Source organism: Camelus dromedarius, chromosome 20 (genome assembly GCF_036321535.1).
Source record: "Camelus dromedarius isolate mCamDro1 chromosome 20, mCamDro1.pat, whole genome shotgun sequence".
NCBI classification, from domain to species: domain Eukaryota; kingdom Metazoa; phylum Chordata; class Mammalia; order Artiodactyla; family Camelidae; genus Camelus; species Camelus dromedarius.
The window spans coordinates 27,713,471-27,740,879 of record NC_087455.1 but is presented as its reverse complement, the minus strand read 5'-3'; the positions used below and the strand labels follow the sequence as shown (position 1 = coordinate 27,740,879).

The following is a 27,409-nucleotide window of genomic DNA, read 5'->3' as shown; positions in this document are numbered from 1 at the left end:
TGTTAAATATTCTCTGATACTAAGGAAGAGAAAAATGCATTAATCATTCTTTTGTGTCAGGTGTGCCTATTCCTGAGGCACATGTGGGAGGAACCATATATTAAAAACCAAACTGCAACATGTTTATGTATGTACGTGATATATTTCATAATTAAATGTGTACACTTAATCTGCTTTAGCCATCAAAGCTCTATTTAATTCAATTTAATGCTATTTTTGCCATAGCATGATTAACATTTTAAAGTTTTGTTTTAGATTTGTTTTGTAAACAAAATACACAGCTCTTGAATTATAATAATAATTACTGCTCTGTCTTAGACTATTTCTTAGAAAACATAGCAGTTCATAATGGAGATGTGTTAGTCAGTTTTGTGGAGGATTTATTTCTCATTTTTTTCTCAGAGCAACAGAGAAACCACTAAAGTAATAGTAAAAGAAGAATGTTTAAGATGTCAAATTATGCTTCCTCTCCATGAGTGTGGAAAATAAGAAATTGGGTATATTAAATTTATTGGTCACGCATATTAGAAAAAGACACATGAATGCCTTTGAATATAATGTTTGTATTTTGAAATTTACCTAGATTCAAGTGCCTTTATCAAAAAGCATCTAACATTGACCTGACTTAGCTATTTTTGATGCAGCTTTTTGTCCAATAGATTTTATCAATCAGCATCAAATCACTTACATATATTATTTAGTATTATTTCAAGCTTTAAGCTGTTTAGGAACTTTGTCTTATACATTTCAAGAGTAGTATTCTCACATAATGAAATATATGTGGAAACAAGTGTTTGTGAGTTCATAATGAGTTTTCTTCTCTCTATTTTTTATTCTCAAGTGTTCCATTTAAAATCCTTTCATTTGTTTTTCAGGTTGTTGAGGGGTTTTTTTTCCCTGTAACTGATCAGCAATTTTAATTATTGCTATTGTTTATTGTTTGCATCATAGGGTCAAAGAGAATAAGTGATAGTGAAGTCTCTGACTATGACTGTGATGATGGAATTGGTGTAGTATCAGGTAAGAATTTCAGAATTATTTTATAGTATTAAGAAGGAAGTGAAACTCATCATTAATTACCAATAAATAAGTAGATAGATAGGTAGATGGATAGATAGGTAGATGGATGGATGGATAGATAGATAGATAGATAGATAGATAGATAGATAGATAGATAGGTAGGTAGATAGGTAGATAGATAGAGAAAGAACTTGCCTCTTTATCCCCCCAAAACAGCCTTTTGGCAGTTTAAATTGAATAATTCTAGTTGCTGGAATACCTGTACCAATTGTTAGATTAAATGTTCTTATTGAAAGATGTCAGATAAGTAAACACCAATTTTCTATTTTTAAATTACTACATAATAAGGATCTCACTATAAATTATATAACTGAAATTTCTTTATACTTCACTAACAATGTGGGGGAAAAATACAGTCTTTTTGACATCACTACATACTCAAAGATGTCAAATATTTGAATGAATTTTTTGAACTGTTTTTATTGTTGTTATATTAAGTATCGGGTTCAGCTACATTTTGAACTTATGATATTATAGTTTAAAATATTGCCTCATTTATGGTTGGAAATTTATTTGATAATTTAATATTTTAGGTAAGTAGCTACTTTTTAATAAATTCTGGAAAAATATTTATATATATTATATTCCAAATATTATAGAAATATTTGAATCTCTTCTTGGAGGTTAGCCTAACAAATGACATAAGCATAGCTTATTTTGCCCTGAACAAAATGTCCTATTGAATATAAGACATGCTGCTTTTGGATCACTGACTGATCATTTCTGTTGGACAATTTTTGTTAGAGTATGAGCCCATTTGCATGCTATTAGTGTATTACTTTTTAAAAACTCAGTAACTATCTTTTAGCCTTTATTTTTTGCACTAAGGGTGAATGATGTATTAATTCACTAAGACTGAAAAAATAGTTTTCACGTTTTATGTTTTGTGAATTAAACCTCAATAAAGTCATATTTCTCATGACCTCTTGCTTGGAGATCGTTAGTATGTTTCCTTCTTGTACTCTAGCCCTTTGTTAATTGACTTTTCAGCTTCTTCTCTTTATTGGCTATCTAGCCACATCAGATTGTCTTCATCCAAATTATTTTCCTTCATGTCATTAAAGCTCTTTACGTTGATGTGACTTGGGGCGCATTATCAATTCTTCTATTTTCTATTTCTAAGATGACAAGAAAAAGATCATTTTATTATTTTTCTCTGTTAAAGGAAATGTATCTTTAAAAACTTTTCAGGAATCATTTGTTATTCGGGATAATACCTTCTGAAATAATTTTTGCTATTACAGAATAGTATTCAGAAAACCGACACAATTAAATGTGTTTACCCTGGGTTCATTTTTTTTTTACCATCATAAAACATCATCTTTTCTTGTGTCAACATTATTATAAATTCTTTTTATATATAATGAATCGTTTAATAATCCACTGAGGAGAAAAGACTGCTGTGTAATATCCTATGTTTTCCTATTTTGAATCCAGTATAATTTTTGAGACATAGTTTTCTCATCATATACTTTAATAATGCATTTAAAAATAACTTGTCAAAAGCTACAATACTGTAATCCTGATTCTGATATTTTCAAAGATACGGTGATGACTTCGAATCCTTGGAACCTCTCAGAGTTTATATATTTACTTAAAGAGGTATTCAGAGTGCTGTCTAATATTGCTCAACTATAGAAATTAGAAACTTTTGTGAAGTTAATCATTTTATTTATAATTGTTGAGAACCATTTGAAGCTCTTCTAAGTCACTGAAGAGATGAAAATGTTTTTAGGATAAACTTGAGTCTTTTATTGAAGATTACTAACTGCATAAAAAAGTTTTACTCTACCTAGCATAGTGCCTTGGACATAGTAGCTATCTAAATATTTGAATATTTGTCATTTCTTTCCAGTTTAAGTGTTTATAAAATATTACTTTATCTTAGTATTATGCTTTAGTCATTATGCTCTACATTTCATATATTCAGAGCCTTTCAACTTTACCAGCATTTTATGTTTTTCAGTAAAGTACAAAATGCAAAAGATCTTACTGTGTAGATAACTATAATCTTACTGTTTCCACCTTTAGATTATCGACACAATGGCCGAGATCTTCAAAGCTCGACATTGTCAGTGCCAGAACAAGTAATGTCATCAAACCATTGTTCACCATCAGGGTCTCCTCACCGAGTAGATGTTATAGGAAGGACTAGGTCATGGTCACCCAGTGTCCCTCCCCCACAAAGGTAAGATTGTATACATATTTTATTTGTAGGATGATGTTACAAGCCTATTTATCATAAAGTATTATTACAAATTTCTACAGATAATAAGTTTTTGTAGAAAAAAATTGCATAAGGAAAAACATACTATTTAATAGCCTATATAATAAGAGTAATATGAAATATGGGCTTCTTTGTAACTTTGGGTGACATTTTATTGTAAATTCATAATTATAAAGAAGATCCAACTTTCAGCTTCATATAAATAAATATTAAGCAGATCTAGTTAAACCCAACTAATTACACTCATGAATGATATACATATTGATAATTTAAGGAAAAGGAAAAAAATAAACATTTAATAGTGCCTTAAAATTAAGAACAATCATGCAAAGACTATAAGGGAATGCACAGGCAGAGGGAAGAATTGCTTGGAAAACCTGCAACTCCAGGTCTTAGCATAGTGGAAAACTGATCAATCCAGTTAGGTACAGAAACACTTAATGGAGTAAGAATCATGGAAATAATGTTTCCTAGCAGGAAATATGTGCATAATTTCACATTTTATATACTTGCAATGTTTAAAGAAATTTGAAATCTTAGAATTACAGCCTTGTATCACTTACTTTAAATGAGTAATTGAGTTAGTTTCAGACTTTTAGACTTAGAATTTTTAATTGTAGTCTTAATTTTATATGTGGTATTGGACTATCTAAGAGAACAAAATTTATTATATTTATAAATTTAACTTTATAAGGATATTAAGTACTTTAAAAGTGTTTACTTAATTTAGACAACTAAAGTAATTAAAAAGAAAATCTAATGTATTACATTTTTAAACAGAGTTTAAAATGTTTGCAGATGTTGAATTAACTAAGTTTTTTTGTAAATGGGACAAAAATTATTAAAAAGTCTTCTGAAAAGTAATTGCTTAAATGTGGCAGACCTATCAGTAGATTAATAAAATTTGTAATCTGAAATTTAAAGTGCAAGAAGGAACAAGATTTTGAATTTGTAGCTTTAATAAATTAAGCCCTTCCTCACTGGGAAAACAAAAAAGAATGCTTGACTTTTACCAAGGAGAGAATATTTGAACATGCCAATAGAAAATCAGCATGGGTTTCAGATTCGATTCAACTGTACTTAATAGAAGGACCATAATAACAGGAGCTTGTGTAAAAGGTTTATTGTATCATGAAAAAGAAGTATGTAAGTAGACAATCCAAGTCAAGGATGGTAGTTTACAAAAACAGTCATTGATTAATTGTAAAGACTTCAGTTTAGATTTAAAAAATACAAATAGCAATCCGTATCCCTAAAGTAAGGTCCTCCAATATATTGTGTATAAGCAACATGCTGAATTCATTTTCTCCACACAAATCTGTTCTTCCCTCTGTACTTCGTGTATCATTGCCATCACTAACACCTGGGAATCATCCCTTAATAGGTTTAATAATCCTATCTGTATCTCCATTGATATTAGCTTAATTTTATGTCGTACTTCTGTTATAGCAACAATCTCCTAACTTCATTGTCAGCCTTCTGTTGAAATTTATACCTTTAGCCAGAGGTGCAATTGGTTAAAACAAAACAAAAAACTTGGACTTGACATTACACTGATTTTTGTCTTTTCCTACTATCTTTATTAATACACTTAATTTCTTAGTGTAGTATATGATTATGGTTTATTAAGATATTTAATGGAATGTGCTATTTCAGTCGGAATGTGGAACAGGGACTTCGAGGGACACGCTCTACTATGGGACATTATAATACAATCAGCCGAATGGATAGACATCGTGTCATGGACGACCATTATTCTCCAGATAGAGACAGGTAAATATGATGAAATACTGTTAGACCTTATTATAATTGCTGCCTTCAGGAAGAAGGCATTACCATAAAATGTTTTCATCCTGAACTTGGGTATTTCTTATCTCAGTTTCTAAAACAATATGCTTCCTTTACAATGCCTACACTGATTCTTATGACTGCCACATCATTAAGAAAAATTAAAGAAAGAAAAACAACCTTTTCTTTAGTAAGAAAAAAAGTTTAGTTTACTCTTGCAATTTTGGTACTTTGTTAAATCAAACCAATTAGTGAATTTGCACATGAGGTTATGATGCTAATCATAATGAAAAGAAGATGTTTTATTATTTTTACCTTATCATAACCAATTATTATATAGAAAAATACTTTCATGAGACAATAGACTTAAAGTCTTTTACACTCATCAGGGAAATCATTGTGACTTCTTACATATAAAAATGTTGAGACAAGTCTGGTTTGTTAGGAAACAGACACAAAAATTGATTCATGAAGAGGTTTTTCCTCATGGCTTTCAGTAAACCTTTTAAGCATTTTAAAGAATTAGGCTTGTTGACTGCTGCATTTGGAAGAATGCTCTGAATTTGTTCAATTAAATGTGACATACTTAGAAGTAATATGGTATGTTTCAATACATGCATTAATTACTATTTTTTTAAGTTAAGTAAATTGATTAACCCTCTATATTGGTTTGGTTATATATAAAATGAAAAATGCTGTGATATTTCCCCCAAACTATCAAATGGGTTTAAGATAAGGATTAGGAAAGAAAACTTAATTTACTATTCAGAGAATATTGTTATAAAATAACAAGGGAACTCAGAAATCTCTTTGTATGTATCCTAAACTAATTTTAGTAAAAACCTTCGGGGGGGTTTAAATCAACTGCTAGGAAAATTTGTTCTCAGTATTTACAAATTTCATTGTTTTGTCTAAATCTAGAGTTATTTATACTCAATTTGTGCTTATAATTTCATTGTGTTCAAATACACATTTCCAAAAGATAAGACGGGATATCTTCAATCGTGTCAAACAAGTATTGGGTTTTGTGTCTGAGATCTAAGAAGAAATAGGAAGTTACTAAATTAACATCTTTATTAGTGTTGAATGAAAGTTAATGTTTTTTTCTTTTTAATTTATTTGACTTTTTCATAGTGATCTTTAGGAGTAATTATAGGTATGCTACCTATAGAAATTGATGCTTATGAAGTACAGTAGTGAAAGAAAGGTGACTATACTGGTATTATTAGGCGTTGGAAGGAGTCATATTAGGGTGAGTGAATGAGTTTTTTTGTTACCTAATAGAACTTCAATGAGTTTGACAATTTCAGGAAATTATTTATATGGTGATTTATTGACTCCTTGTTCACTGAAGTTTTATAAAGGAAATGATGACGGAGAGAAGTCTGAAATGACTTTAAATCTTTCAGGCTTTTGTCAAATGGACTATATTTTTTCTGAGGACAGTATGGTCTAAATCTTGCAGAGAAGAATATAATAAAATTAACCTCTAAAATTATACTTACACACAAAAATGGTCACTACATATCAAACACATTATTTTATCAATATTTTAAAGAAAAAAATTGTTATTAAATCCTTGGTGACTAATCCTTGGTATTAGTTAATATTTGAATTAGTCATAATTGAAATGTTATATTTTTCTCATTTATAACTTTATGAATCTTTTAGTTTAGCAAAAATATTCAAGTAATTCAGAAGTTTTGGGGGAAATTGATCTGTGTGGCTTTATTATTAGAGTGCTATAGATTACCAGATTATAATTATTCTTAGTTGTGAACTGTTTTAGGTCACATTAAACAAGGAGTTCTTAGTTTCTGTTTTATCCGAATATTCTAAAAACTGTACAATAATAGAATGCATGTGAAGGCATTGTAATTATTACGTACTGGCTAGAAGGCAAGAATGCTCTAGAATTCTTACAGTGAATTCTCATGAACAGCATTTTATAGAATCCGTCAATAATACTGTTGATTTAAAAGCCTAAAATAATTTCCTTTGAGATCATAAGTGAAATTTAGTTACTTTTGGTAGTGCGTTACTTTTGTCAGTAAGAATCGACCCACTGGATCATAATAGTATTGCATGGAAGGTACACCTTTCCATAGGATTTGAAATTAAATGGCACTGGATTTGAATTTAGTCTTTTTATCACTTGCCAGCTGTGTGTATGTGTGTGCTAACCTCTTTGGTACTCAATTTCCTTATCTATAAAACTAGAAAATTTATACCAATTTTATAGGGTTATTGCGTAGATTGGGTGACACAGGACTTCCAGTTGCATGGTATGTATGTACTCAAAAAATGTGCTTTACTCTTAACATTTTAAAAGGATCTTTTGGTTTACAAATAATTTACATTTTAATGTTCTTATCAATTAAGCAGAGAAAAGAGAAATCAGTAATTCAAGTGTTTTTAAGAGGTTTGTAGAGAATGTAGGACGTGAGTTGGACCTCGAAAATGGGCATATTTATTCAGGCGAGGACAGGAGCAAAGATGCAGAGGCAGAATGCATATGTACATCCATGTACCCAGTACAAAGGATATGGGACTTGGGGACATATTGGAAGTTGTGAATGAAGATAATGGCTTTTTACATTGGTTATACTGGAGGAGATGATGCCATTTGACATTAACTCATGGTACCTGGTTAAAGTTAAGTGGCATAAGAACGAAATTCAGTATTCATATCCTTTTCTTATAGGTGATGTAAAAAGAATTATATTTAGAAATTTGATTGGATCTTTATTTCTTGGCATATCTCACTTTATAATCATTAGTCAAAATCCTATTCTGTTTTGAAAATAAAGTAGGTTCATTACAAGTAATTGAGAAACTTGGATATAGGGATATTAGTCAAAAATGGTTAGTTGTAATGGACATCTTTCATCTTCCTCTCCATCGCCCCTACTTTTTGGTTTTCTCTAATTTCTCTGGTAAATCTTGGTAACTACTACAATTACGAACATCATTTTCCCAGGGCAAACTATATGGCTTTAGTATTAGAAATCACTTCAAGAGCTTATTTGTTTACATGAGTTACTTTACTATTTGAATAAGTATAGAGTACTAGGTACTATTTCTGTACATGTCAGAGATATCCTGCAGTCCACATTTTTATGTCTATCCAAGAGGCCAAAATATATTAGATGCATTTAATTACATGGAGTATATTTTTAGCATAATAATAAAAATATATAATTAACACTGGCAGAAGATACATTATTCCATAAACTTTTTTGTGCATTCAGTTAATGCATTTATATTCTAAAAAGAAAAATGTCCTATTATATGGATTTCTGAAGTACCTCACACACTTAGGCTATTTCTCTACTCTTCATCAGGCAACCAGCTACCAGAAAGTGACAAACATACCCATAACTATTTATAGTTTTTTTGGTTCTTTCAGTTATCAACTATGAGAGAAATACATCTCTGAAAGTTTGAAAATATAGAGAAAGTAAGTGAAAAAAGAGAATTTACCTTACAAAAATAATATGACTTTTTATTTATCATATTTCAGTAATACATTTTAACATAGTTAAATCATAGTATATTTTAGGATCTATAAAGGAGTAAGACATTAACAATATTAAAGACACTGAGTGGAAAGTTTTGTATTAAGTTGAGATTGTTGGAAACTTAGCTTTCAAAACTATAGGTTACTTAAGAATAAGATATTTCATCTCCTCCTTTTGCAGTCCTTTTTGTATATGTGGTAGTTCCTAAAAGGGGACATTCAGGCTAATTAAATACAACAGAAGGATGATTCATTATAAATATGATTTTTTTTGTCTTCAAAGATTATATTTTTTAGTAAGAATCAAAGTGTATCAAGAAATTTGATCAGTAATCTTGTTCAGTTCTTTGAATAGTGATATTTTTATCATAATTTGACAATCTGTAACTTCATTTTTTGTCTTTTCAAAATTTAATCATTCTTTTAGTTTTTCTATTTTATTCTTTTACAATGAATTACTACTCTGCTCAATTTTTTTTAATTTGTATTAAATGCAGTTTTTATTATAACTGTTATTTCTTTAATGCATTATATTTATTCAAGACAGTATTTATAGCTAAGATTTCAAAGTCCATTAATTTGGGGAGAAAAGTAAGCACAGTTTAATGGAGAAGTGTAAATAAAATGTTTTTAAGTTGTACCAAGTGTGTGCGACGAAGGACTTTGCGTACATCTCTGTATCTTAGGTAGATTTTAGGAGGCTTACCAAAGCAGTATGTTTAATTTTATGTAATATACATAGATGCATTCTTTTATTTTCCACTCAGTCTCAAGGGAGATTATGACTAGATTAGGTTAAGAGGTATAATATGTCTATAGAAAAGCATATAGTCACAGTTCTCCAAAGAAACAGAACTAATAGAATACATGGGTACATACATACATACATACATACATACATAGTGAGAAATTGGCTCTCATGATTGTGCAGGGTAAAAAGTTCTACTATCTGCTGTCTGCAACCTTGAGACCCATGAAATTGTGGTGTAATTTAGTCTGAGTCCATAGACCTGAGAAGCAGGGGAGCCTATGTTATAAATGTCAGTCAGAGGACCAGAGAGTTATGAGATAATTAGCTCAAAAGTGAGGAGGAAAAAAAGGCCACAAAACCAGACATAGGGATCTATGGATCAGAATAGAGAGCCCCGAAATAAAACCACATACCTAAGGTCAATTAATGTTAATTGACAAAGGAGGTAAAAATATACAACGGAGAAAAGATAGCCTCTTCAGGAAGTGACTTTGGGAAGGTTGGACAGCCACTTGTAAATCAATGAAGTTAGAACTTTCCCTCACACCATACACAAAAATAAACTCAAAATGTCTTAAAAGACTGAAAACATAAGATAAGACACTATAAACTTCCTAGAAGAAAACATAGGCAAAACATTCTCTGACATAATCTTAGCAGTGTTCTCCTAGGGCAGTCTATAAAGGCAATAGAAATAAAAGCAAGAATAAACAAATGGGACCTACTTAAACTTAGAAGCTTTTGCACAGCAAAGGAAACCATAAACAAAATGAAAGGACAACCTATGGACTGGGAGAAAATATTTGCCAATGATGCAACTGACAAGGGCTTAATTTCCAGAATATATAAACAGCTCATACAACTCAATAACAAAAAAGATGAACAACCCAATCAAAAAATGGACAGAAGACCTAAACAAACAATACTCCAAATGAACACATAAAATTGGCCAATAGGTACATGAAAAAAAATGCTTATTATTGCTAACCATTAGAGAAAAGCAAATCAAAACTACAGTGAGGTATCACCTCACACCAGTCAGAATGGCCATCATTAAAAAGTCCACAAACAATAAATGCTGGAGAGGGTGTGGAGAAAAGGGAACCCTCCTGCATGTTGATTGGAGAGTAATTTTGTGCAGCCATTATAGAAAACAGTATGGAGATTCCTTAAAAAACTAAAAATAGAGTAACATATGATCCAGCAATCCCTTTCCTGGGCATATATCCAGAGGAAACTCTAATTCTAAAAGATACACTCCAGTGTTCATAGCAGCACTATTTATAATAGTCAAGACATGGAAGCAACCTAAATGTCCATTGACAAATGATGGATAAAAGAGATATGGTATATATACACAACAGAATACTACTCAGCCATAAAAAAGAATGAAATAATGCCATTTTCAGCAATGTGGATGGACCTGGAGATTGTTATACTAAGTGAAGTAAGCCAGAAAGAGAAAGAAAAATATCATATGGTATCACTTATATGTGGAATCTAAAAAAATGAGAAATGTTATTTACCAAACAGAAACAGACTTACAGACATAGAAAACAAACTTGTGGTTACCAGGGGGCAACAGGGATGGTGGGTAGAGGGATAAATTGGGAGTTTGAGATTTGAAGACACTAAGTTCTATAGATAAACAGCAATGTCCCTGTAGAGCACAGGGAACTATATTCAATACCTTGTAATAACCTATAATGAAAAAGAATATGAGAAGGAAGACTCAAATGAGAATCTCATCTGGATACAACCTCACAGACACACCCAGAATTACTGGTTAATGTGGGTACCCCTTGGCCAGTTAAACTGACACATAAAATTAACCACCACAAAAAGAGAAACAAAATAAACTGCTGCTCTATGAAGGTTATTCTTGTTTAATGTTTTCTTTGGCTTATAGGGGCAAAATTAACTATAAGTTTCCTCAAGGAAAATATTAGAAGTTGGATGACAATATATAAGTTCTATGAATATTAAAAATTTTAACAAGCTTTGAATTTTACACATTTTTGTTACACTTAAGTAAGTTTTAGAGGCAGTCTTTTCCTTTTAAATACAATAAATCCCAGCCTCACTACTGTTGGGTATTCTTTCTACTCTTTGTAAAGCTAGGAATATCTCTTTTTGATACTATTTTCCTTATTTTCTTTTACTACATTGGTTTGTAATCTTCTGTTTACATTTCTAGAATGTTTCTATGATCACATGAACCACTATTCTCTTTGGAGAGTAGGTTTACCATGAAAACAACATAATTCTGTTTTTACTTTTTATTTCAACCCAAAGTATATTTATTGAATGGGTCAGCTACTGTGCACAAAGATTTAGAATAGACATTATCTTGGTCTAGCTCAATGGATTATTCAACTGATCATGCCAATTAATTTATACCAACTAATTATAAAATGTAGAAGACGTGAGGTCTAAGCATAATAGTATTGGAACAGATTGGAGAGAAAATTACTTGCTTGGATGTATTGGGAAAAGCTTCAAGAAGAATTTGGACTTCAAAGATGAGTAGAAGTTTGAAAGGCAATGAAGTGGAAACAGAGAAGGACAGATGGACTTCTTGGGAAAGTGATAAGCATGAACAAAGTCTTGGAGTTAGAAAGTATGGGATTTATTTAGAGAATCTTAGGTAGTCTGGTGGACCCAGATAAAAAGTTGTGTGGGAAAAGGGAAGTAATTGGAGAAGATTGAAAGTAGCTTAGAACTTAATTTGTATGCCATTTTAAGGAATATATACTTTTTTACTTTTTTTTTTTTTTTTTTTTTTTGATATGGGAAGTCACTGAAGGATTTGGAGCAAGCTATCTACATGATCTGAAGCGTAATTTGTAAATACACTTCCATAGGTAGGGTGGAGAATGGATTAGATCAGGAGAGGGCTGGGTTCTAAAAGGAGGCCTAATAGAAGGTTATTTCAATGGACGTGGTAAGCCTGATGTAAGGTATTTTCAGGAGAAAAGGAAAAGACGGGACAAATTTGAGTTATTGGACATTAGACCTAGCAATGTTCATAAATCAACTGAATGTGGAAAATAAGGAAAGTGGAGGAGTTAAATTTTGAGATTTTGAAGCTTGATTTATTAAGTAAATATTTAAATCCTTAGTTAAAACTGAGATTACAAGAAAAGGAATAGCTGAAGTATTAAGTTCCAGGGGGAATTAAAGAATTGTATTTGAAACTAGAAAGGCCTTTAGAGATTGTAGGGTCCGAGGTTCTAAAGAGGCACCTGAAGGACTGCTGCTGTACGCAAGGTTGAAGCCAAACGGGTAAGATTTAGACTTCTCACTCCCTCTGCAGCACAGAGCCATTCTGATTTTATCAGATTCTTAAATTTTGCTTTTACATAAAATTTTGTTTGAAGAAAACAAGTGGTCTTCTCAATAAAAAAGTTGGTAAACTACTGCTCCAGCACCCTTATTTCACAAATGCAGCACCAGATGTCCAAATAGGCAGATGTCTTGCTCAAGTCTTACAATTAACATGTGCTTTTCTGAAATGCCTACATAACCCTCTAGCAGCCATGTGGAGAGCCCAGGAAGCCGCTGGAAAGGTGAAACCCAGAGGAAAACCAAGGCTAAACCAAAGTGAGAGTTTACACTATAAAAACAAATAGTATCATCCAGAAAGAATGTGTTGGAATATAAAGGTTGAGAAACAAATCTTGGGAAACCACTACCTCTAAGGAATACAAAGTAAGGGAATCAGTAAGTGAAATGGATAAAGAAGCAGTTAGATAGATGGGCCACCAGGACAAAGTGTACATGTTAAAAGCCTGAATTTTGGCTTAAGAAAAACCCTGAGTTTGAAACTCAGTCTTTCTACTAAACTATATGGCTGTGCGTAAGCACTCAGCCTGTTTCTCTGTCTTGGGAATACTAGAACCTATCTCAGAGTTGTTAGGAGAAGGAGAGGTAAAAGAGATAACACAGACAAAGCTTTAGCAGAGTACTTGGCACATAGTTACATGTTAAATATTATTTTTAGTAGCTAGAGAGGATAGTGTTTCAGAAACCGAGAGAGTGTGTCAAGAAATAGAGGTTGAAAATCAATGTCTAAAATTATAGATAAGTGTAGTGTGATGAAGATCAAGAGGAAATTAAATGTTTTTTAGGATTTCACAGGTAAAATTCACAAGATAGCTTCAAGAGAACGGAAGAGGCAGAAGTCAAATTACAGTAAGCTTTGAGAAGTATGAAAGTGAATTGTAGAAGAAAGTAAGCAAGAATTGTAGATATGTCTAAGATGTTTTGTGATGAAAGCAAAGTCAGAGGAAAGAAAGGTTAGTGAAGATTTTATTTGTAGGATTAAGTGCAGTTGTGAAAGGGAAAGCATGAGACAAAAATGAATGAAGCAAGGTCATGAGAAAAGTAGGATTACAAGTAGAGGAATTTCTTCCTTTGTTGCAGAAGAAAAGGACGAGTGAAGATATAAATATATTCTATATTTAGAGGTAGAAGTGTGGAAATTGAGAGTGCAAGGTTGGTTTCCATCTTTTACTGAAACATAATGATCATCTGCGAAAATTGTGTTTTGACATGAAAGGTTTAAAAAAAATAGAAAAATTTGAATTAGTGCTATAGAAAGAAGAGAATCAGCTCCTGAGGGGGGAAAAGGTCAATGTGCTACTTTCCAGTAGTCATGAGGCATGAAGTGCAGCAGAGCCAGTAAACACGTAGTAAACACAGTGAATGGAAAAATGAATATCATCCAATACATTTTGAAAATAAAATTAATAATCAAGTAAAGATATTTTGAATCAATTTGTTCCTCACTTAATGGAATTTTATAAGCCCTTTTGGTTATTTTTAATTATTAATGATTGAAGAAGAAATAATTGCCTTATAAAATCTAAGTATAAGTGTTAGAAATTACTTTTATTGTTTTCTTCTTAAACTTTCTGGTTATTTTATTATTTTTCTCTTCCTACTTTTCCTCTTAAAAAATGAGAAAGCATCTGTACTGTATAACATTTTATAGTTGGTGCTGAAGATGTTTGAGTGATAATTGATAAAATTTTATTTTGAAATATTGTTTAAATCTCAATTTGTTACATTTTGTTGTGTTTTGTTTTAGAGTCCTTAGAATAGTTTAACCTTTAGCACTGCCATGTTACAGTGCACACTGGGAGGAAGGAGCAAGCTTTCCAGTGACAATTTTCATTTGCTTTGCTTACTATCTGCTTATCTTTTTTGAATCTCACTTTAAAAAATTAAACTCTACCTTCTCATTTCTTTCCTGAGTCTCATTTATATTCTTGTTTCTGCCATGCTTGCAGTCATTTTCTTACTCTACCTCGCTCCAGATATAATCAGACCATTGAACATCATCACAGGGATGGCAGGTATATTTTTCTTACAATTGAGTCTGTCCGTAGAATTGCATGTGCCTGTCTATTGGTGTGATATAATTCACTTCTATTTCTGTTTTTTGTATATACATAGTGGTTATAGATGAAATATATAAATATTATCCTTATAAAATAGTAGGAAATAAAGCATATATAAACACTTCAATTGTGGTCGAATGTCAAAAATAGACCTTCCCCTACTGGACTGGATCATCTCTTCGATGATTCTAAAAATTTAGTTCATCAGGAATTACATTTGACTCTTATTACCTAGAAAGGTAGAATAATAGTATTATTAAAAATTAATAGCAATTAATAGCTCATCTTTCTCTGCAGAGTTCATAATTAGACATTTAAACAGCGTTAGTTGATTGGTATATGATCTTAACAACCAACTTCCCCCAGCTCCCTCCACAATTGAGTCAGTCCTTGAAAGTACTTAGCTTGAGCTGAAGTTTATGAGGCTAAACTTAGGTTTATGGTTATCTTATCAAAGGCTATGGTCTACTCATTGGTCATAGCAGATGGTCCTGGATCTGTGGAGAATACTGAGTCTGTGGCAAAATCTTTGTTCATTTCTAATCTACCACCATTCTTCTTGTATTGAATGAAAATGTCAATTACCTGACATTTAACAAAAAGGGAGATTAACTTTCTAGTTAATCCTAGAAGGAAATCTAGCAGGGAAAGAAGGTCTCCAAAGTTTGCGGTTTCTCAGGGCTAAATGGAGCTTTAGGGATTTGAGTCAGTTCAGTGACATTTTGAGGTCCTATAGGCAGAGACAAGAATGGCAATGATGCAGCTGGTTGTGGGCTCAGCTGTATAGATAAGCAATTATGTGCTGTACTCACTCTGACTATTGTTTCAAAGTGGTTTAGGTTATGTTTAGACCACTTTTATCCTATCAGTTAAGTTAACTAAGAGTTGATAATGATATGCAATATAATGTATATGTGCAGTCAAACTATAATAATTCTACCTATAAAACTGAAAAAGAAAAAAAAGAGTTGATAATGATAGAGCTTAGAAAAAATAATTGAAAATAATGGGTAAATTCCTAAGGACTGAGTTCGCTCAGACAAATGTGGAAGGGAACACAAGAAATAACATCAACACTAAATCCTAATAATTCAAGTTTTGTGATGTCTTTCAGTAAACATAATTTAAATTAAGTACCTTCCAGTTTATTGCATGATAGTGGTTATTGCTATATTTTATTTTCTTTTACGTTTCTCAGTCTCTTTCCTGTTATTTTGCTTCAGTACTAAGTAGTTCTTTTTTGTTGTTAATGTCTTTTATTTTTACTATTGCTGTATATTACATTCATACTATTTTTTTGGTTGCAATGATTATACACTTACCTTACAAATATTGAAAAAGTTGTATAACTATCCTTATAATTAGCCAAGACCTTTTTTAAGGTGGGTGGCATGAATGAGACATTACTGATTATAAGATTATTCTTCTTATGCTGGTATCTTTTCATTTAAATGTAAATTAAAATTATGCATCCCATGAGTTGTTTATATTCTGCATTTTTCTTACTTATCAATAAGTAAATTGTCTACTTTGTATTATTTATTCTTTCAATAAATCAACATAGATGGAATCAGTTCTTGATCAGCTCTAAGCTGATTATCAATTTCATATACTTACTCAGCTCTTAACCTCAGCCTACCTGGTCTGTTTTGAAAGGTACATTTCTGAATTGTCTTCTGTGCCATGATTTAATTTGTGGTCAGGAAACACAATATCGTTCATGTTTATATTAAAGCAAAACACAGTTGGGAAAATCAGTTTTAGAAATCAAGTTATCAAATAACTTACTGAAAGGTTTACTGTCATTTAAATGATTTAAATTTGTGAGTCTTAAGTATGCCTACTGCGGAAAAATTGGATAGATTTTGTAAGAATGAGCCTCTTTAAGGTTGCTTTTAAAAATACTATGTTTTATCGTTATTAATTTGATACATACAAGAGAAAGTATGCACGTTTCAAAGCATGATAATAAAATAAACATCCATGAATCTTCTACCCAAATTGAGAACCAGAATATATGGTTATATTTCTTGCATCTACCCATAGTTCCTTTCCTATTGCATTTGTGTGTCTCTTTCACAGAAATAGTAAATGCTATACTGAATTTTCAGTTTGACATTTCCTTCCTTTGTTTTTTAAAAGTGACTTTGATCACTTATTTCACTCTGCTAATTTTCTGAGTTACTTAGTCCCTCTGACAAACATTTCAATCCACTCTGAGATTCTGGCGATTGCTGAAGATGTAAAAGCTCATCTAGTCACCTACCCCTTCTCCTTTATTTATTACCATGACGTCTGTGCTTCTTGTTTAACCCTTGTATGTGATGCAACTGAGCACAACCATCTACTACCCTCACACATTGATGTCGTCGGTTGACCCTTTGATTATGCCATTTTGTTCACTGAAGAGGATTTTAGCACCTGGATTTAGTCTTCCTCTTTATCACAATTACTGCCATCAACCTGAGTGATGTTAGCATTCACCTGAATGATCTGTTCGGCACCCAGTCACTTCCTTGACTATCTCAAATTGGAGGTAGAGAACTTTACGCCCAAATCTATTTCATTCACTCCCCTAACCATGCTCTGAATCTTATAATTTGAAATTGTTCTACCTTTGAAAACTTTAAAATTTTTATACAACTTTTAAAGGTTACTTTACATTTACAGTTATTACAAAATACTTTACTCTTGGATAAGAACTACACATGGTTCTTTCTTATTCTCTCATTGAGTTACTTTGAATGTACTAGTTCTTTTATCTCAGTAGAAGACTCTAGTCTCTTTACCCCTTTACCTTTCCCAGTTATTCTCCACTTTTCTTTACTTGCTTACATACCAAGAGGTTGAATCTATTCTCAGAAATATCCTCAGTCCCTTTACTACATTGTTATTCTTTTACCTATTTGATAAAGTCCAAATCTGGATCTGTCTCTTTCTCTTGCTGAATGATTTTTTGATCTGAATGACCCAAGTTCTCCCTAACTACCTACTTGAGAAAAAAAATGACTGAACACTTAAAGGAAAAGTGACCTTTTTATTGAACGTTGTGAAAAGAATAGAAAGAAATTGGCATCTCCTGAGTATCTGGTTTCCCAGTCTAGATCTCAAGGTTCCATTTACTGTCTTGTTGTGGGAATTCCCTTTCTGTAAATAAATATGTGTTAATAGTTCTGAGTGAACTGTAGTTTGGGTATATGAACTCTGGAATTTTCTGAATGGGATAAGTGCAAGAAACTGAACATGGCATCCCCAGTATGTGATGAATCAGAACCATTGGTCTCTCTACCCCAAGTTTGTAAAATGAAAAATTATGAGTGCTGTCTCTTCCAAACAGATGAATAGAAGCTTAAATAATGTTTGCTAAACTTCTTTTATATTACTTCAGGAAACAAATATTAATTAACATTAGGAATCAAAACTTTTTTTCTTCTGGCCAGGTTATGCTGACCAGTACAAAATTATCTCTTGATTCATTGTGTATTTTAAAACACAGTCAACATTTAAACAAATATATTTAGAATGAATATCACGTTATTTTTAATTAATATCCCTTTGAGAGCTATCTTTTATTTTAATAAATGTATTTTTTATATTTTAAAATTTACCTCATATCCTAATTTTTTTCCTCGTATTTATCTGTACTTAAAGCTATAAAGCTTAATTATTTCTCTACTTAAAGCATATTAAGACATCATTGACACTGATGGTGGACAACATGGCAACTTTTATGTAAAGATGTGATGGAGGAGACAATAACTAGGCTATATCTTAAAGGAAGATTTAGAATTATTTAGATTTATATGGAGGTAGGGTAGGATGTTGGTAGAATTTTAAAGAAATGTATGAGCAGAGTTACTAAAGTAGTAAAAACCATGTTTTAGCACTGTTAGAGTGTGCTACAAGGCGGGGAATAGCAAGAAATGAATCTGGACTGACAGAGATGGTCCCGATTATTAATAACCTTGTATGCTCTGTTAAGAAACTTAGATCTAAGATTGTAAGTGACAGAGGTAGTTTGAAGAATTTCAGTTTGAGGATGGCTATAATATATTTATTCACTCCAGAGTAATTACTGTAGAGACTATGTGGATGGTTAATTTGAGAGAAAAGGATATGAAAAAGAGGTACTTATTGAGGTGTTTGCCTTGGTCTAGGACAGTAGAAACTAATGGCCCGAACTAAGTAAGGTAGTGGATGGAGAAAGAAGATGAGAGTTAATTAAAATCAATAATACGTAGTAAATAATATGGGATCTGAATGTTGAGGGGGAGCGAAGTGTGAAGAAGCACTCCTAGTCTTAGAACCTGGGTAACTGGGTGCGTGTGGCGCCTTAACGAAGACGGTGGGGATTGCTAGGAGAGGAATCAGTCTAGGTGAGAGACAAGTTCAGTTTTGGAATTACTGAGATAGCTAAGGAGAAACCTCTAGCAAGGAGTAAAATAAATAATTTCAAAGCTTAAAGTTTAGGCTACGAAGAGCAGTTTGGGAGCAAATTTGCTAGTGGTGGGAAGTAGACACAAAAATGAAAGTGAAATCAGCCAGAGAGACAGCCCATGTGGTGAGGGCCAAGGAGTTTCCCTCTGCCATGGGAAACATTAACATTTAGTGGCAGACAGGACATAGTGAAGGAAGAAATGAGAAAAGTAAGAATAGCGAGGGCTAAAAGAATAGTTTTAAGAAGGAAGAAATAATGTCAACAGTAAAAATAATAAATGAAAAATGCGCATTAACGCTGTCAAGGGAGATGTCATTGGTGACTTTCATTAGGGTGATTTTGGAAGGGTGGTGAGGCTAAAAAGGCAGATTGCAGTGGCCTGGGCTGTGAGTGGGAGTTAAGAAAATAAATACATCAAGAGGGTGTGGAGGAGAAATGCTGGGTAGGGGTATGTGATGTCAGAGTAGGTTTCTTTCTTTTAGAATAAGAAATACATCGTGTGTTTATAGGCTTGGAGGAAAGGATTTTTTAGGAACAAAAGAGAAGTTGAAAACACGGAAAAAAGGATGGCTAGAAGAAAGGTCTTAGGGCAGTGGGTAGGACCAATCACACAGATGGAGTTTGTAAACATAAAGAAGTTCTTATTTACTGTTGAGACAGAAGGAAAATAGTTGGAACTAAGTAAGTTTTTAAAGGATGTTAAGTTGAAGGTAATTACGTTTGATAACCTCAATTTTGTTGTTGCTGTAATTGAGATTACATGGTTGTGTTTTGAGACAAATTCCTGGGGGTAGATTCCTAGACGCTGAATATGATGTTTGATTGAAAATAAGATAGCTTAAAATAGTTGTCGGGTACAAAGTGATGGGAACTGATTAAATATAAGTAAAAAGATTTTTAGTGATACCACCATAGCAGATGTTGGAAACCATGAATTTGCAATGTGCCAACCTGTATGAATGTATGCTTTGCTTAAGCAGTGCCAAGTTGCCTAGATGTAGAGAAATCAGATTATGGCAATGAATCACTTTTAGGGTTCTGATGAATTTTGGAAGATTTGGGTTAGAAGGGAATCTGAGTGTTGGTATAGGAGTGGTTCAGATTATCAGTCATAGAGTCTAGGATGGGTAAGGAAGGAAGAAAAGCAAAGAGAGTGATATACATTGACCAGAATTGGAGGGACCAAGGAACCAAAAGTATCAAATGGAGATCAAGTAAAGTGGGGGTGAGATTGTAAAACACCTGACAATTATCATACTCAGTTTGAGATATTGGTGATTAGTATTTCTGAGTTTGAATAATTTCATTGGATTCTAAGATCCACAGTATTTCCCCAGGAAGGGGTGTTGATGCAGGAAAAAAGGTGAGGATTATTGAACTTTTGAAGATCCAAGAGTTGTGGTTCAAGATTATTGAACAGTTTTCTGCATGTACATTGAAATCTTCTAGAATTACCATAGGAATTAGGGTAAAGAAGATGGCTGACAACCAGTTCCCAAAATTATCAATGACTAAGACATAGTGATTGGAAGTTGAATAGATATTAGGAACCTGAATTAATAATGGATGCTACAGCTAAGTGGCATGCTTAACAAAAATAAGGACATGTACATTACAGTGGGAGAGTATGACCAGAGTGTTTCTAGGGAGCCAGTCTCTCCTGAATCCATGGACTATGAAATGTGAGAGAACAAGTAGCTTCTGCAGATGAGAGTTATATTGGAAGGAGAGTCTACAAGGTTGAACTAAATGCTATTTAAGATAGAGATATGCAGAAACCATTCTGCAGAAAGGTTGATAACATAAGGAAGTGAGTTAGCAATGGATAAAGATTCTTGAAAATACAGCTGAGAGAATTAGAGAAGATTAAAATGGTACAGAAGAGAGTGCAGGAGATGAAGAAATTAGAGAGAAGATATCGGGGGTTAATTGGGCTTGCTCTTTTACTTAATATAAGAATTATAGAGATAAGATGCTCAAGTAGAAGTGATTTACCTCAAATATCCTAAATTTATCCTACACTGTTTTGGTGCCAGAACTGGGAGTTATTTTAGTGCCAGAACTGAGTAAGGTCCTCTCAGGGTCTGACCTGGGACTGGAGTGGTGCTGAGGGCTGCTGCTGTGAGTTTGAAGAGAGGCAGTGAAGGGTCTTTTCTTAAGGTATTTGGGGCCATGACTAGGACTCTAATTAGAGGAAAGATTCTGACAAAACTAGTGGAGTCAGTGGAGGATGAGGTTCCTGTGTGGGACGTAGAATGTTTTCCTGTAGATGCTCTCTCCGAGAAGACCCCTCAGTAAATGTGATCAAATCCAGAAGTAGCTCACACTTCTGAGCTACCCACCTTTTTGCCTTAATTTCTTTGCATTGTTACCAACCTTATCCTTTCCTCTTAGCATTTTCTTCTCCAGCACAACTGATCTTCTATTAGTGTTTCTGACTGTAACCTTTCTTAATTTCCCTGGAATTCTCCACTAGTTATTTCTTGTTTCTCTTGCATTTCAATCGCTCTTACTTTAGTGATTTTGCTTTTCCTCAAATTGTTGTCGAGGAGATTGCTGAAGTCTCTTAATAATACTCTTTCTATTCTGCCATACCTTCAAACTCCCTTGAGAATGATCAGTTTCCCTCTCTTACTTAGGTCATGTTTCTTGCTTATGTATTTTTCATATACTTTCTCCCACTTCCTCATTGGCTACTAAGCTTTAACCCTCTACAGTTGATTTTCTCTGTGGTTATTATTTGCTGTATCTTTTTCTGCCTCATTGCATCTGCTATTATTAATTGCTTCTCTTTTCAGCCTTTCTAATGCAGTTACTCTCCTGATTCTCATTATACCCCTTGCTCTTATCTCCTTCACTTCTTTCCCATTTCTTATGTCCTCAACTTCTTGTCCATGTGTTATCCTATATTCTATCATCTCTATGGCTTTGCCCAAAACTTCTAATATCTAGTAGAGTGCCTGGCACATAATATGAATGCAGTAATAGTATTGAAAAGAATGAATGAGTCAGTGAATAGTGAAATGTTAATACAATACAGTGACTTCTCAGACTTACCTGATAGATCCATCTAATTGACATTTGTACAAGAATATTCTTGCAACACTTAACAAACTTAAGTCCAAACTGAAGTTACTCTCATTCTTCCTAAGAATTCTTCTCTTTCTGTTAATAGATCATCATTTCATTTTGAAGGCTGGAAATTTCAGGCGTTTTCTTTGTTTTATTCATTTCTTTCCTTTAATTCATATGTTGATTTGCCAAACATTATAGAGGGGAAAAAAACCCAGCTCTGCTGTCAAAGAAGTTAACAGGCTTTAAAATCAAGGAAGCTCAATTTAAGTTACAGCTAAAAAAAAAATATCTAAATATGTGACTTTGACCAAGTTTCTGGGAGCCTTAGTTTGCTAATTTCTAAAATGAGAGACTGGATTATGTAATTTCTGAGATTCCTTCTAACCTTAAAATTCTGTCTGTATAATTCTGTATATTTTGTACATTGTGGTTTATGTTTGTCATCCATACCTTCTCCTCTGTTTCCAATCTTCTACTACAAGTCAGCCTTTTTCTAGTCTAATTCATTCCATATACTACTGCTGAATTCACCTTCTTAACTCATTAGTTAAAAATTACCTTTGTTCAGAACTTTTTGGTCATTCTCATTGAAAATTATCCCCTTAACTATGCATTTAAGATCTCTATAAAATGACTCCAAGCAGTTTTCTAACTTTTGCCACATTCTACCTTTTGTTGTTTCTAACATTTCCATTTGACTCTTTTTTTTCCCTCCAACCAGACTTACCGTAACAAAATTCTGTGTACAAAGTGACCTAGACCTGCTGCTTTAAAGCATGATCCTCTCTTACTAATATTTTGATAGGTCACGCCATACAGTCTCAAAAAGTCCTTACTCTAAAACTAATAGAAAAATGCCCAATGCACATTAAATGAATGGACTAACTACTGGAACTTTAATAACTCTTTATAGACTCTAGTCTATATGATAGGCTGCTGGAGAAATGATACAAGATGTCAAGAGGCCATTTTGTGCAATGCCACTGTGACACCAACATGTTTCTGGATAATAATATTCCCATTGTCTGATTCTAGACACACTATAGGAATATCATTGGGGTCAGAGGTTAGCTTAGCTGCTTTCTGGGCTAGAATATATGTCACCCCAGTATGCTCATCTGACTGGGTCCCACAGCAGCCCGGAATAAGTCCTGGTGAATCTGTAACAGGGCTCTGTCAATAGATGGATTCTTGTGTCCTCCAAGTGCTACTCTAAAGTCACCTTCATCCTGCCCGCTGTCTGCAGGGAATTTGCACTATACCCTTTCCACTATCCATATAAAGCTAGCAAAACAAAAGGAATGCTAGTTCACTGTTCAAAGTTGTCCAGTGAAACTGTTAAACATGGCACTCAGATATTCTAGAGGAAGGACCATGCCTCATCACGTTTACTCATATCATACAAGAACAATACATAATTTGGTACTTTAGAGGTACATCTTTAAGATGTTTGTTATCTTGTGGAATCTTTGAGGACCTAGGAAGGGAAAACATAGGGCCCAATACCTTTGTGAAGTAACTTGAAGTTCTTACAATTGATACAGTGTTATTATACTTCAACATCCACTGCAAATGGAAACAAGATAGTAAAATAAGAGTTTTATAGATTAAAGGTGGGAATTATATTATCTTGGGATTTTGAAAATACATATTTTAAAGATGTATTAAGTTGCTGCATGTTAATTGTTGCTGAGTAAATAATCCTGCTTGTTTGTGGTTTTGTTTGTTTTATTTTTTGAAGTAAAAATTAAGTAACAATGAGAATTATAACTACTTAATAAAATGCTCAAAATATCCTCAAGACATTAACATTTTACATGTTTCTGTGTGTGCATATTTTATAATACAATGTATCTTTATTGTTTAGTGTTGTATTTGTCCCTAATTTTCTTGAGAAAATTGGGATAATCTTTTCTTCTTGCTTTTTCCAATGATGACTATTTTTAAGAAAATACTTCTATAGATATGGCAACAGCTTATTTCTCTTTTTCATGATAAAATAAGGTTATGAGAAATAGGAACATGTTTTTCTACATTAAAGGTGTCTTGTTTTCTCTTATCAATATAGGTATTACTACCATTTTCACATGTTAGGTTGTTATTAACTTGGCTGACTCTAGACTGCTGTTATTTTAGAATAACCTCATTTACTTTTAACTAAAATACAGAGTTTAACTGAAGAGAAATGTTCTGCTGAAAAAAATACTGTCATGCTCAAGGAAAATTAATCTATCTTCCACCAAAATAATAAAATATTCCTATTTGTACATAATATTTATTTACTCATTTACTATGGTTTTTATGGCAAGTAATTTGTGTCTTGCAACTTCAGAAGCAGTGCTAAAATAATATAAATCAGAGTTTTTAAAAGTTAACTTATACCTTGCACAATATGGTGAACATGAAAATTATAGAGTTGAATCACAGTTACTTAAAATTACTTGATACGTTATGCAAATATATAACGTTTTATATTAATTACCCTAAAATATCTCATTTTAAAATCCCATTGTGTATTTATTTCTTCAATTATGCAGCTAATGCTTAGAAAAATCTCTACACATTCAAGATATTTTACCAAAAAGTGTAACGCTTCTGCTGTAAATCAGCTTACTCTATTACATAATACAGACATAGGGAAGTCATTTCTTGCCCCAAACCTGAGTTTGTACTTCCTGTCCTTTGAAATTTTTTTAAAATTTCAGCTTTATAAAGAAATAGTTTGTTTATATAAAAAAGAATAGTTCCTAAATAACTTTACTTTTTATAAGTTATTTATAAAAAAAAACGATTACTTATGGTATCTTTACAATGTAAATGTGAACTAAGTCTGTCTGATTGAACATAGTCTTTAAGGTGTAAGTTACATTCTAGGACTATTTTCACTGATAACTGAATATTACTTTGAAGAGTTTGAAGCATGAGCTGGCTGTTTTTCCTTTTTCTCAGTATTCTTAGTGTTCTTCTATCATATTTAGAGAGCTAGTCTACATTGAGCTTATGTTGATCTGGAGTTGTATCATTGTGATGGTTGAATATAAGTGAAAGAAAACAAAATGCTCACTGGCCCATTTTTTCCTGTGATACTGCATAACTCCCTGGTACTCTGAGGTGAGGAGACGTAAGTAGCTAAGGTGATGAAATAAGTAGGAAGCTGTGCCAGATACTTGAAAATTTAAAACATCTTTTAAGAACAACCATATGAGAGGAAAAAAGACTGAAAATGGACAACATTACTAGATGAGTATAAAGTTATATTTCCTTTAGAAATTCTCATCAAAATCTACAAGTGCTATTAACTACTTTTAAAGCTGAGTTGTTCCAATACTGACTTTTGTTCCAATACTGTCAGTCGCTGTGAATTAGTTCCGTGGAACATCCCCTGCAGCGTTTGCAGTTGCAAATAGCAGCCCCTTAATAAGCAGGTCTGTGTCCTTCCAGGTAAATGACACATGCAAACTCTGAACTACGTTAAACATATATATCAGAAAATATAAACTATTTTTTTAAAAAATAGAATTATGACACATATTAAATCACTTTTAAAAGAGCCAAATTATTTACCTAAGAAAGGTTTAAATTTACAGGTGAGTGTTTCCTAACCTTTTATATGGCTTGCTTTTTGGCAATCTTTAAAACCTCTGTCCACCCTGTTTAGAGTATTATTTTTAAATGTGTAAAGTAAAATAAAGTAAATAGTAGGTTTACAAAGGAAATGATTTATATTGAAATACAGATGCCAAGTTCAGAAACCCAGGTAGGTAGGCAGTAAAATATTTCATGCCTTGCAAATGGTTATCTGTTATTTCCCATATTTCAGTTGTTATAATTCAAAATCACTTATAAGTTCTTTTCTTAAAATTAAAACTCACCAAGAATTTAGGTGGAAGTTGTCAAGTTTTATATCTCAATCCCTTGAAGAGCCTGCTATGAGACTTATGAGACTTAGGCATTGCTGCTTTAACTTTTCTCAGCAGTAATCTTAGTTCTCACCTAGTAACACCTATTCTTACCCAGTTATGGGAGCAGGAGCCTGTCTTGACCTTCTACTGTGTTATCAAAGTTTAAAATATGTTATAGCTCTCCCTTCCCTTAACTGTAGTGGAACATCTCAGTAAATTTCTACCTTCTATTGTGATTCTTCTCATGTTTCACTTATTAATCAATTTCATTTCACACTATGGAAATTATATAATTCATTTTATTTATGAATATGGAGATAAAAATATAAGTAAAATTTAAAACATGAGTATAGTCTTCAAAGAACTTTTTCACAAAAGAGATTTTTTTTTAAAAGATATTTCCCAAAGGGTGACCTGTTTACTTAAACAATGATTGTTCCTTTTAAGGACATGGAACATAACAACACATATGAAATAATTCTCTGGATTTCACACACGCTTTTATATTTCAATTACTAAAAATACAGTGTGAAAGAAGCAAAAGAGTATATCCTCGTATTTCACTTTCCACTTGGAAGAATTACTTGATGGAATCAGAACAAATCAAATTTTGCATAAATAAGTGAAATACTAGCATAATTTTCTGTTGGGATAGTCATAGATATTCTAGAAAGTTTTGCTACTACACGTTATATAATAAGTTTATTATTAGAGATAACCGGAAATATGAAAATAATGTAAAGACTGATACTCTGCAAAAATAGATTTTAAGGAATCTAAGATATATATATATATATATATATATATATATATATATATCCCTTTAATTCTGGTTATTTCTTGTGTTGAAGATATACCAAGATGTGTACACTGAAAACATTTAACAAACTTTTTTGCATATGTATTCCTAAAGAGAAGTGTTCTCTCTGAGATAGTTTTTCAAGAACAAAAATAGAATTATGATTTCCTACACTCTCAGGTTGCCTTTTCATTTCTCTCTTTGATAAGTAATTGCATATTGTATATGTATTTACATTTAATCTCAGCTTTTTGACATATTCTGGATATACTTTTATAAAAATACTAAATTTGCCTTAAGAAATCAATCATATTATGGTACATGGATTTTAAAATAGTTTTTAAATTATTTGACTTGTATGTTACCCTATGAATTTAAAGCAGGATAAACACAAGATATATTGTAGAGTAAATCCAGTATTCAG

The 27,409-nt window shown here is 32.4% G+C and overlaps 1 protein-coding gene and 1 pseudogene across 29 annotated transcripts in view; one reads left to right on the top strand and one right to left on the bottom strand.

Moving 5' to 3' along the window:
• RIMS2 (regulating synaptic membrane exocytosis 2) overlaps positions 1 to 27,409 on the top strand; it is a 511,671-nt gene that overhangs the window by 297,882 nt on the left and 186,380 nt on the right. For 16 of the 29 annotated variants that reach the window (XM_064476913.1, XM_031439470.2, XM_064476910.1 and 13 more), the window contains 3 exons: positions 952 to 1,020; positions 3,112 to 3,268; positions 4,964 to 5,080. In XM_064476913.1, coding sequence (XP_064332983.1) covers positions 952 to 1,020; positions 3,112 to 3,268; positions 4,964 to 5,080 — 343 coding nt within the window. Of the gene's footprint in view, positions 1 to 951; positions 1,021 to 3,111; positions 3,269 to 4,963; positions 5,081 to 14,660; positions 14,727 to 27,409 lie in introns of all 29 variants that reach the window. The other 13 variants (XM_031439443.2, XM_031439442.2, XM_031439446.2 and 10 more) reach the window with 1 other exon arrangement.
• LOC135318723 (ragulator complex protein LAMTOR5-like) lies at positions 23,242 to 23,512 on the bottom strand (annotated as a pseudogene).